The sequence below is a fragment of the Amaranthus tricolor genome, chromosome 9, assembly GCF_026212465.1.
Source record: "Amaranthus tricolor cultivar Red isolate AtriRed21 chromosome 9, ASM2621246v1, whole genome shotgun sequence".
Taxonomy (NCBI): Eukaryota; Viridiplantae; Streptophyta; class Magnoliopsida; order Caryophyllales; family Amaranthaceae; genus Amaranthus; species Amaranthus tricolor.
Genome location: NC_080055.1, coordinates 1,831,010 through 1,844,895, shown reverse-complemented (window position 1 = coordinate 1,844,895; position 13,886 = coordinate 1,831,010). Strand labels below are relative to the sequence as shown.

Below are 13,886 nucleotides of genomic sequence, written 5' to 3'. Positions count from 1 at the left end.
CCACGACTAGAGGTATTTAACAGGTCGGATAATTTTAAAATTTAGCGGGACAGAGCGGGGTCGACTTTAGTCCATTTTGTGGTGAATATTGTGATATGACATACATGCTAATTCAAATTAATACACAGTCAAATTCATTTTTAGCATTTAAGGTTATTTGACTAACCTATTTGTTGCAATTTTGTTCGAAATTGATAACTTTATTAGTTTAATATTTAAATTGGAGTTATCTTCTTCTAAATTTACCTATCTTGAAGATTGCTAATTGGTGGTGAATGATTGAATATGTTGTTAATCTTCATTTGGAAGCAATAATTTCAGTAACATATTGCTTGTGGAAGTTTAATATATTTAGTATTGAATTTGATCTTGATTCCTTTTAAGGAAAAATTAAGAGATCATTCAAAAGTAGAAATTAATTCCTTTAAGTGATGTTTGATGTGTTATTATCACTAATTATACAATTTTAATTGATAAGGAAGATTTTTAATTAGAATATATATGATATTAGTTAATGCAATTAATATTTACAAAAGTGATTTCATAATTAGTTAGTAAAATGAGAGATTTTACATAAAAGGGCCGAATTGGAGTGGGCCAAATGGACCGTTGACTCGACCCGACCCGTCATAAAAATATTATGACTCAACCCGAACCATTAAGAAAGTGTTCGGCTCGGCCCGACCCATCGAACACCTCTAGCCATGACCCACCCTAAAAACAATAACATAAATATGGTAATTGTAGAATATATGACCCTTAAATATTTTAAATTTGATAATATTTGTTGGTCTTGATTTGAAACGCAACTAAAATTAAACTCATGTTAATTTTATACCTTGTCACCTTTAGTTTTGGAAAATTTACTTTTAAAAATCTCACCCTTGGGTGTTTCTCTTTTAAAAATGCTAATTTTTGATTTTCTTTTTCTTTTTTTTGAAAAATTCAACCTTCTTCCTGATTATTAATCACCTATTACAAACGATTCCCCACCCCCCACCCCAGAAAAAATTAAAAAGAGAAAAATTTGAATGTATCATGTGTCAATTCTAACTGGTTCTTATTTTAAATGTGAACTGATCAAATAAGAAAAGATAAATCTGAAAAAAAAGAAAGAAGACATGATAGCGAATCATTTCTTGATTGGCTATGACATATTAAAACCGTGTTTGAATACAAGTGGGATGATGATAAATAAAAGATTAAGCCAGTTGTGCTTAAATTTACAAAACTTTGCTTTATGGTATGAACATTTAAAAGAAAATAAGAGGAGAGCCAGAAAAGAAAAGGTGGATTCATGGAAAAAATTGAAAAAGAAAAGATGAAAGATAAATGTGTGAGTAAAGAGTATAAACACGAACAATATTTGAAATCAACTCATCTTTCATACGATCATGACATGTGGGGAATATTACATAAAAGAATTTGAAAAGATTTTCCTAATATGTGATTTGTAGGAGAAAAAAACTTTCACAATTGCTCAATTTGTGAAAGGATTGTCTAAAACAATCAATAGAATGTGAAAGTCAATCACTATACTTCTTTTAATGATGTGTGCAAATTGGGTTTGAAATATGAAAGCCAAGCTAAAGAAGAGAAAGAGATGAAAAAAATCGAGAATTTCTTACAAATATACTTTGAAATTTACTCCTCTATACTCTAATGGGGATACTTTTCAAAGTAAAGCAACATCATCTGGTTCGAAATATCATCCAAAGAATAAAATGCATCAAGGATCACAAAAGAGGATATATTGCTAGTGAATGCCCTAGCAAAGTTGTTTTTTCCGCTACTCAATGTGGTATAACGGATGAAGAAGCTACCCATGGATGCTTGTCACTTGTTTCTTGGAAGACCGTGTTAGTTTGACCATAATTCAAAGTATAGATGAAAAAGTAATAAATATATTATAACCACTAGGGATGGTATAAAGTTAAATTAATTTCTTTAACCTCTAAAGTTGAAAAAAAAAAAGGAAAAGCAACTATCTTGTAATCATTATGGCTCCAATTATAGAGTTGACAAAAGGGTTGTATACTCCATTACTAGCTCCAAATATTCCTTGGGACATGGGAGAGCATTAGCATGGATTTTATTGTTGGGTTGCCTCGGACTCAAAGGGGCAGAAGTAACATTATGGCGGCAGTAGATAGATTTTAAAAATGGTTTATTTTCTAACTTGTAATAAAACTGATGATGCTGTAAAAGTGGCTAAATTATACTTCACGAAAGTTACTCTTGGTTAGTCCAACATTTTTATGTCTTATTTTATTAGCGTTTATCCAATAAAAGAAGGTAGAAACAAAGAATCCATAAAGGGTTGATTTTCTTCAAAATAAAAATATTTAGTACATTAAATAAGTTTTGGTGCTTCATGTACTATACTTTCGACGCTTCATGTTCTAGACTTTTAGTGCTTCATTCTTTAGCGTTTATTGCTCATTAAATCTGAAAATTTATTATATGGGTAATTCTAGAAATTTGTACTTAGCTCTATATAAAGGGGCTTTATGAAATGAAAATAAAAGTTGTTGATTAATCATTATAAAACCTTGAGTTTATACATTGCTTTTTTCTTCTTATGTTTGTCCAAAGATATAGTAATTCCGATTGTCACTTTGAGTTTGCCTTTATCCTAAGGGAGAATAAGTTGTCTTGTCTATAGCCTAAACCCTAAATCATTGAGTTTCTCTTTTGATTTGGCTCTTATCCTTCTATTATATTTTCTTTCTTACAAGCAAAAAAATTAACCAAGTGTTCTCTTAGTTACACTTACATCATGTTTACATTAAGGTGTTTTATCTATTATTATAGAAGGTTTTTATGTTTTTATTTTACATGATAATAAGTAGATATTTTATCTACTTATAATAGGTATTTTATAGTATAAAATAAGAGTTTTAAGATCTAAAAGTAAATATTTTAAGATAATAAAGTAGAAAAACTACCACTGATGTTATTAGTTTTTCTGCGCAAGTGTGTTAATAGCAAAAATGATCACAATTGATTTCATGATATTGCGTGTTAAAATCTTCTGTTTAGCTTCTTATTTTGGTAAATTATAGAGTTCGTTTTACTCAATGTTAACTTATTGTGATACTTAGCCTTAGTAAGAGGAAATTTTGAAAATTTTCTTGCAAAAATATCGTTGAAAATCACCTTACTTTCGATTTCATAAACATCCACTTTGTATATATTAAATAACTACTTTATAAGATAAAGTCTTATTTTGCATATCTTAAACACCTAGCTTGCATAATATATATAAACACCTATGTTTTCACTTGATAACCATTTCAAATGCCCACTTTAACTATTTAAAATGACTACTTTGATATAAAAAATACTAACTTTAGAATACAAAAACACCCACTTTAGCATGCAAAAACATATACTTTGATATAAAAAAGCACTAACTATTACTATTAAATATGTCTACTTTAGTATGTAAAGTACTTACTTTAACTAATTCAAAATGGGTACCACAACTATCCAAAATGCTTACCTCAACTATTCGAATACCTACTTTAATAAGAAACAATGCCAGCTTTAAAATGGCAAAATAACTACTATAACCATTTCATATGTGCACCAAAAATTGTTCAAATTCCTACTATTTCAGTATGCAGAACACCTACTAAAACTAGTTTAAATGCCTATTTCAATTGTCAAATAAAAAGAGTATAAATGTATACTTGAAGTATTAAAAATGTGTACTTTAGTATGCGGGATTAAATTAAGTTATTCAAAAAACATGCGCGTATTATGAAGGAAGGTTGTTATGTATTTTTTATTTAAATGAATTCGGTTGGATTTTGAGAGTTGTCTCTTAAAAGACATGGTCTCTCAAGAGACCTAGTGCTCTAAATATGATAATTATGATCTTTTTTTATTAGCATAGGGCCGTTTTTGAGAGCCGTTTAACATAGAGATGATATTTAATGGGTGAAAATTAAATTATAAAACCCCCATTTTTTGGTAAATTTTTTAGCCTATAAACATCTCTTATTTATTTTTTAAAAACTAAATATAATTTTTAGAATATAATCACCTAATCACCTTAAGTTAGGGATAATATATACCCCTCTGTTTTCATTCGTTGTTCCCATTTAATTTTTCGCGAATCCAAATGCAAACTTAAAAGTCAAACTAATTTAATTATGAGTTTTTGAAAATTCTAAAAAGTTGATAAAAAGTATATATTGAGATGAATTTATCAATATTCCACATGAATTTTTTTTCAAATAGATCGAAGAAAAAATTATAGTAAAAGTTTAACACTAAAAATTCGTAAACTATTGGAGAAAAACGTATAAAAACGTATAAAAACGGAGGGAGTAATAAATTAGTACATTGATAAATGTATAAAACTACACCAAACATTTGCATATGTTGAATACTAGCACATTTAGTACATCACGATAAAGAAGCATGGAACCAAATCCAAAAATTGATCAAGGCTTGAAGCCAATTCTTACGCATTCTAATCCCCATTATCTGAAGAATCTTATTCCCTACGCTACTTTTATTCTCCTCAAATCTTTATAGCATTTAAATTCCTCCATAAGAATTTATTTTATGCTTCTTGTTGGCTGAAGCTATAATCTACAAAATATTTCTATTTTCTCCTATTTTCTTAGAAATTTGTTGATATTTGGAGCAGAGGAATCAAAGAGAGATGGGGGTAATGGTATCGAGGTTAGTGAGGATGTTATTTGCAAAGAAAGAAATGAGAATATTAATGGTGGGTCTTGATGCTGCTGGTAAAACAACCATTCTTTACAAGCTCAAGCTTGGTGAGGTTGTCACTACCATCCCTACTATTGGTATTTTCATAACTCTTTTTTTTCTCTTCCTAGTAGAATACTATGTATTTGTATACTCTATTGTATAAAATACTTCATGACCCCCCTGACAAGAGCATGATTGAAATTCATGATACTAATATAAGATGAGCCGAGTACTCAATTTTTTGTGTGTCCATGTTTATCAGAATATATAACACATTATAAAAACTCAATTGAACGCCTTCTGATATGTTAGATACTTTAGCGATGCTAAATCCACTTGGTGACCAATTTATATAGTTCAATATCAATAGTATTTTTCAAATAACTTAGCTATAATCTATATATGCTCGGACCTTATTTCCTCTACTCATATACTCTTTAGGCCATAGGTGTGAATGTTATATAAACTCTCCTCATACACGAGGCAAAATATGCTGTATAAAATGAGGATTAGATGAGATTTGACTTTTGACCTTCGGTCATTTTAGGCTTCTATACCATGTGAACAAACTATATCGATCAAAAGTTTAAAAATGGTTGGCATTTGAGAATATGATATATACTGTATCAATAAATGTAATCTTATTCTTGATAAGTTTATCTTAGATGGGTTTCTTTAATTTCTTAGCAACAACAAAATGAAACTTAATAAACAAAGATTAGGTAATTTGTTAGGATTTATGAGCTTGGATTTAGATTATTATGGATGAAGTATGAGCTAAACATAGTTTCTAAACCTTGATTAAAGAAGTTGCTGATTATGGAGATGAAAAGTTCATTCTAATTTTTATACTAACCATTATTAGTAGTATAATTTGGCTGATGTTTGAGCTTAAATGGTCTAATTAATTCTTCAATTGGACTTTGTTTTGGGCAGGATTTAATGTAGAAACTGTGGAGTACAAAAATGTGAGCTTCACTGTTTGGGATGTTGGTGGCCAGGACAAGGTACTACTATTTCCAATTCTATAATACTGGTTTTCGATGGAGTTAAAGATTTACAGGAAATTTCATGTGGTGATCCTGAATTTTTTGATTTTTTACAAATATTTTTTTAAATCCACGTGGTGACCTTGATTTTTTAACTTTTTTATGTGGTAGATAAAATGTTATGTTTTTGGCTAAATTAAGTATTTATATCAACTGAATTTCGAAATATGTTGTTAATTAATGTGATCGCTCATGACGTTGGGCAAAAAGAGCATAAGGTTAATAAAAAAAACTAAAAAAAAACCTTTTTTATCTATGACGTGGAAAAAATGAAAAGTTAAGGTCAACACATGAATTAAGAAAAAGCTTTATCTACCACGTGAAATAGGGGAAAATTCAGGATTACCAATTTGGCAAGATTTAATTGGCAAGATTTATCAACAGTTTTACTATTGATTACAACAAAGTTATGGAGTTAAAGAAGTAATCTTACAACGTAATTTTTTATTGGGAAATAAATACACAGATAAGGCCATTGTGGAGGCATTACTTCCAAAACACACAAGGTCTAATATTTGTGGTGGATACTAATGACAGAGACAGAATCACTGAAGCCAGAGATGAACTCCACAGGATGCTAAGTGAGGTCTGTTTTCTATTCAAACTCAATTATTAGTCCAAATAATTACTTATCATCCAAATTCTCATAAAATTGTGTTTATATTTTGTTAAAAGGATGAGCTGAGTGATGCAACACTTTTAGTATTTGCCAACAAACAAGATCTCCCAAATGCTATGCCTGTTGCTGAAGTTACTGATAAACTTGGCCTACACTCCCTTCGACGCCGCCGCTGGTAAATCTTTCACACTTTTTCTTCTTTCATGCACTATTTTCGAAAAGAGCTGGTTCTTTAACATAGTATCAAAAAGGTAATATAATAACTTTTTTGTATGAGGTTGTCTCAGCATGGGACAGGCCCATTTAATTAGTCAATTTTTAATTGATCTCTTTAAAATGGTAAGTAATTACTTTAAGATTACAAGTTGATCACTCTAAGATTATAAAAAGTGATCATTTTAAAAGAGTAGGTGGATCACTTAATAGTTATGGTCATTTAAGGAATTAAGTGTACACTCGACTGGCACAATAGAGATGGTCTCACTGTGAGACCGTCTCATTTGAGAATTTGTGATATAACGAAAAGTCATGGGTTCAGATTTCATCCGCCAGTCAAATTCAAGGGAGCGCTATGTATGGAAATTAGAGGGTTTTGGTTAACGCATCCACAATTCTAGACCAGATGGCTCTGGGGTGTATGTGAAAGATTGATATTTTGTGTTTGTTTTTTGGTTGAAAATTTTGTTTTACACTTACATAATTGTCTATTATGCATAATTTAGTTAACTTGAACTCTTACTTGGTATCTTAGCATGATTTAGTAATGACTACTTGATTCATATATATTGCATACAGGTATATACAAGCTGCTTGTGCAACTTCTGGTGAAGGACTTTATGAAGGTTTAGATTGGCTTTCTAGCAATATATTTAACAAGGTTTAGATTGCAGTCATAAAGTTTATGATCAGTTGATGCCTGCCAGCGAGAGAATTTGTTCAAACATACTGCATTAGTGCTGATTTCTCAACTTTACTGCACTTAGATTGTTCTAGAAAAGAGTTTCTCTCTGTCCCTTTAAATTTACATTTTGCACTATAACACAAAAAATTCTCACATATTTGAATCTTATAATGCAAACTCAAAACTGTATTATGTCTTATCTGTGTGTTCATGACAAATGATGATTGTATGTAATGTTTCTTATGAATAGTAAGTCAATATACTATCATATAAGAAGAGTGTTATTTTAACCCTAAGACAATCAAGGGCGGATTCAAGATTTATAGGATAGGATTGCGGATCTATACGTTGATATATACAACAAGACATACATGAATTAAATTATAAATTATTTGAATGATATACATACATAATTCTTTCGTTCCACTAAACTTGATATATTTGACTTTTTAACAATTCTATATGTTATTTTGATCATTTATATATGAAATTATACTTATTTAAAAATTATAAAAAGTTAATAATATGAAAGTATGCGATTAGACGATTCAAATATGATCTCACTTGACTATATTTTCTCTTACACATTAGCCACAATATAAAATATAAGCTTGAACGATGAATAGTGTTAATAATCGTTATGTAGTGAGGTTTTTGAACAGAGGAAGTAATAATAAAAATAATGAGAAACAACAAATGTGAGTTTTAGGGGAACCATTACAAATGGAATTATTTTAGTAGATGCTAGTTGATAACACAACAATATTTACCTTATTTAGAATCTAATTTTTTTAAATTGGAGCTAAATTAGTGAAAGTATTTATATAATTTATTATGACAATTCTATAAACCCAACCTAAAATTTGATATATTTAACTGAATGAAAAAATTATGTATTTGATAGATAATTAAAAACAAAAAATTATTTTACTTTTGCTTAAAAAAGATCATGTATTCAATAAATTTAATCACAATAATATGTACTGCATTATTCTATAAAGTTATATTTTTATATATTTCATGTTAATAAATTCTAATTCTAGTATATAATATTTTCAATTTTACAATTAAATTTTCTAAATAATATTTGCAGGTGAAGACTGAAAGTGAACATGGGCTAGATGTAATTCTATGTGCGATCAATTTTGGGTGGTGTCATTTAGTACTGCTGGATTTTAGATGGGTTCCTTTTCGGAAACATAGTGCGACAAGTGACGATTGAGATAGAAGGATTAGTTAATGTGTCAGGTTTAAGATCAGTTATTCATATTATTAGGTTTGCACCGATTCGGGGTTAAAAGTTCAAATTAAGTGTCAATTAGACTCAGATTGTCATTGGTCAATAATTAGTTTGATTTTGTTGAAAATATATTAGGTTCAAACCTTACTTTTGGAGTGAAATTCGATTATGGCGTAATATCGATATGGGCAATACTTGATTAAGCTTCCCGAAACCAATTGACTCATTTTTGAACAGGTTATTTGAGTTCGGTAAATTTTTAACATTGGGTCATTTTTGAGTTAGTTTTTTCGTTCGGGTTTCGGATTTATGTTTTTAGTAAATCAAATGTTGATAAGCTGAGTTATATGGTTGATAAACGGAAGTTAGTCTTAAATTTGCTAAACTTAATAGTTTGTAAAAACACTATATGTTGAAATCGCAAATAATATTCATTCGATAAACTAATGTAGTCATAAATTTCCTAGAGGTTTTGTTTGTTTTTGGTTTGTGCTGAAATCGGCTCGAGTATATAACAAGTTCAGTTATAAATTGGTCGGTTTGAACCCGAACGTATTTGTTTTCAGGTACAACTTGAGTAAGACATATGTCGATTTGATTTATCAGTCAATCTCCTGAGAGACGTCTCTCAAGCGCATTCTCTTAAAGCTTAATGTTTATTCTTATTTTATATTTTTCTATATAAGCCGACTTAATTAAAGATGGTCTCTCATGAGAATTTGTGTTGATTAATTCAGCTCCTATTAACTTCGGTTAAATGTTACTTCCTCCGTTGAATCCGTTCGTTAATGAAGTTCCATAAAGAATGTTAACGGAAATTAAGAAAAAAAGAATCTTTTAGATAGTGGAGATATTATTTAATTGAATAATAAATTTGATGAAGGAAAAGTGGGGACCATATATATTAAAAAAATATTAAAAGAAAGTTAGTAAGAAAAAAAATATGGAGACCACAACTAATTAAAAAATATTTTTATAAAGTAAGTAGGAAACATAAGGAATATAAAAATGTTGAAATGAAGTTGGTGAAAGATATGTGGGGACCATAAGTATTATTAAAATATTAAGATGAGGATAAGTAAGGCTATTTTTGTCTAAAATTTATGATATAAATAGAAAAATTTCTTATGGAAACAACAAATAAAACACCCAAAATAGAAAATGAGAACTTCTTTAAGGAACGGAGGGAGTATATGTTTGTTAAAACACTAGTTTCGGTTTGGATTCAATTTTTCCATCATCGGTTAGTCGAATTAGTTATATTTTCGAAATCAGATCAAGCGATGTTAGTTTATATAACCTTCAAAAAGGTATATTTTGGAATTAGGTAACTTTCAGTTTCTGTTCAAAATTTCGGTTGAAGTTCGAATCAAGTTTCAATTCGGCTCAATTTGTTATTGGTCTGGTTCGATTTTATTGGGAACAGATCATGTTTGAGCCTTACTTTTCGAGTAGTATTTGGTTACGGGGTAGTATTGATCCGATCAAGACCAAATAAAGTTGTTAGTTGGTGTTATGATCCAACGTGTCAGACCCAATTAGAAACCAACTAACCCGTCATTTAAACAGGTTTTTCGGGCTTGCTAATTTTTTGATATCAGGTCATTTCTTAGGCTAGTTTTTTCGCTCAGGTTTCAAATTTATTTTTGAGTCGATCAAATTTTGACAAGTTGAATTACATGGTTAATATACTATAAATAGTCATAAATCTACTAAATTAACTTAGTAGTTCTAGATAATTTTAAGAAATAGTGTTACAACCCCAAACTAAACCTTGACATTTCCCTTTACACTCTGCTCGACAATTCATCCATTCCCAATGCATATGAACAACACTACCAATCATGCAAGGGAATCCTCGCTCCTCACCAAAGGCTAATAATTTAGTTAAATCTTGTGGTATTGGTTTTCTCAAATATTATTGGCCAAATTAGTTGATTGCTCCCTTTGTAATATGAATAAGTGCAAGTTGTGTAGTGCTTTTGCTAATTCAGATATACTCATCCACTTGATCAGCTGCTACCCTATATGCTAGTATATAAAGAGTTACAGTAAACTTGTAAAAGACTTAAAACTTTAGAATAGATGCACTAATATTTTTTGAATAAAATCGCAGCTCATTACAGAAAAAAACGCAACTTACCAACTAAAAATTCCATCTACCATCAAACAGTCAGAATTTTCCGACTATACTCAAACAGTCGAAACACTAGTGGAAAAAACATCATATGTTGCGTTTTTTGGCTACAATATGTTGTGGTTTTGACCCCAAGCATTAGTGATAGCAGCAAATAACCTATTTTAAAACCGCAGCATAAAAATACACTATATGCTGCGGTTCCACAAAAACCGCAACATATAGCCTATATTTTTTTCTGATTCTTTTCGTTTTACAAATAATCCAATGCTAATGTACAATGTAATAAACAATATTGCAATTATATATATATAATCACCAATTATTACCAATAATCACCAACTAATATATATATACACTCTCGATCACATATAATACGTAATAAACAAATACATATATAAATATATATATATATATATATATATATATATATATATATATATATATATATATATATATATATATTTATATATATATATATATATATATATATATATATATATATATATACATACATACATACATACATACATACATACATACATACATACATACATATATATATATATATATATATATATATATATATATATATATATATATATATATATATATATATATATATATATATATACATATATATATATATATATATATATATATATATGTATATATATATATATATATATATATATATATATATATATATATATTATATATATATATATTTATATATATATATATATCTATATACATATATATAAATATATATATATATATATATATATATATATATATATATATATATATATATATATCTATATATATATATATATATATATATATACATATATATATATATATACATATATATATATATATATATATATATATATATATATATATATATATATATATATATATACATATATATATATATATATACATATATATATATATATATATACATATATATATATATATACATATATACATATATATACATATATACATATATATATATATATATATATATATATATATATATATGTATATAAATATAAATATATATATATATATATATATATATACATATATATATATATATATATATATATATATATATATATATATATACATATATATATATATATATATATATATATATATATATATATATATATATATATATATATATATATATATATATATATATATATATATATATATATATATATATATATATATACATATATATATATATATACATATATATATATATATATATATATATCTATATATATATATATATATATATATATATATATATATATATATATATATATATATATCACTATGATTTTTAATTCTAACCACTTTAACACAATAATATATACTAAATAGTGTTGTGTGCCAAGTTCATGCAAAACAAACCAAGGTTGAACAACTTTATGAGCGAAAGTCCAAAAAACGCTTAAAAAACCGTCAAATCGAAACTTAGCACGTAATTCGATGCATATGACTAAAATTTTCAATTATGAACATTTCAACACTATAATATATAAAAAATATTTTTCTGTGCCATGGTTCGTGCAAGACAAGCCACGTTTGAGATACTTTATGCGCGAAAGTGCCAAAAACGCTTAAAAACCCTTAAAATCACAATTTAGCACGTAATGTCAAGCATATGACTAAGATTTTCAATTCTAACCATTTAAACAAAATAGTATATACCAAATAGTGTTGTGTGCCAAGTTTCGTGCAAAACAAAGCAAGTTTGAACTACTTTATGCGCGAAAGTGCCAAAAACGCTTAAAACGTTTAAAATTGAACCTTAACACGCATTTTGAAGCACATGACTATGATTTTCAATTATAATCATTTCAACACAATAATCTAAATTAAATTATCTTGTGTGCCATGTTTCGTGCAAAACAAACAGAGTTTAAGCTACTTTATACGCGAATGTGCCAAAAACGCTTAAATTCCCTTAAAATAGCAACTTAGCATATGACTATGATTTTCAATTCTAACTATTTCAACACAATAATATATACCAAAAAGTGCTAAGTTTTAGCAACTTTATGCGCGTAAGTGACTAAAACACTTAAAAAACCGTATAAGCGCAACTCAGCACGTAATATCAAGCATATGACTATGATTTTTAAATCTAAATATTTCAACACAATAATATATACCAAATAGTGTAGTGTGCAAAGTTTCGTGCCAAAAAAACCAAGTTTGAGCTACTTTATGCGCGAAAGTGCCAAAAACGCTTAAAAACCGTTAAAATCGCAACTTAGCACGTAATCTCAAACAGATGGCTATGATTTTTGATTCTAACCATTTCAACACAATAATGTATACCAAATGTTGTACTGTGCCAAGTTTCGTGCAAAACAAACCAAGTTCGAACTAGTTTATTCGAGAAAATGCAAAAAACGCTTAAAAACATTTAAGATCGCAACTTAGCACGTAATTTCAAGCATATGACTATGATTTTACGTTCTAACCATTTGAACACAATAATATATATACAAAATATTGTTGTGTGCTAAGTTTCGTGCAAAACAAACCAAGTTTGAGCTACTTTATGCGAGAAAGTACCAAAAATATTTAAAAACCCTTAAAATCGTAACTTAGCACGTAATGTAAAATATATCACTATGATTTTAAATAATAACCATTTCAACACAATAATATATACCAAAAAGTTCTATGTGCCTAGTTTCGTCCAAAACAAACAAAGATTAGGATACTTTATGCGCAAAAGAGGCAAAATCGGTTAAAAAACTTTTAAGATCGCAACTTAGTATGTAATTTTAAGCATATGACTATGATTTTAACTTTTAACCATTTCAACACAATAATAAATACCAAATAGTGTTTTGTGCCATGTTTCGTGCCAAACAAACAAAGTTTGCCCTACTTTATGCGCGAAAGTGCATAAAACGCTTAAAAACACTTAAATCGCAATTTAGCACGTAATTTAAAGCATATAACTATGATTTTCAATTATTACCATTTAAACAAAATAATATATACCAAATAGTGTTGTGTGCCATGTTTCGTGTAAAACGAACCAAGTTTGAGCTATTTTATGCGCACAAGTGCCAAAAACGCTTAAAAACCTTTAAAATCGCAACCTAGCACGTAATTTTAAGCATATGACTATGATTTTAATTTCTAGCCATTTGAACGCAATAATA

The 13,886-nt window shown here is 28.0% G+C and overlaps 1 protein-coding gene across 1 annotated transcript; it reads left to right on the top strand.

The window, feature by feature from the left end:
• The first annotated feature begins 4,414 nt into the window (after positions 1-4,414).
• Positions 4,415-7,541, top strand: LOC130823748 (ADP-ribosylation factor 2-like). The gene is made up of 5 exons (XM_057688486.1): positions 4,415-4,826; positions 5,668-5,738; positions 6,247-6,366; positions 6,456-6,574; positions 7,195-7,541. The coding sequence occupies exons 1-5, from the start codon at positions 4,679-4,681 to the stop codon at positions 7,280-7,282; spliced, it is 546 nt and encodes a 181-aa protein (XP_057544469.1). The 5' UTR covers positions 4,415-4,678; the 3' UTR covers positions 7,283-7,541.
• Positions 7,542-13,886: the final 6,345 nt, after the last annotated feature.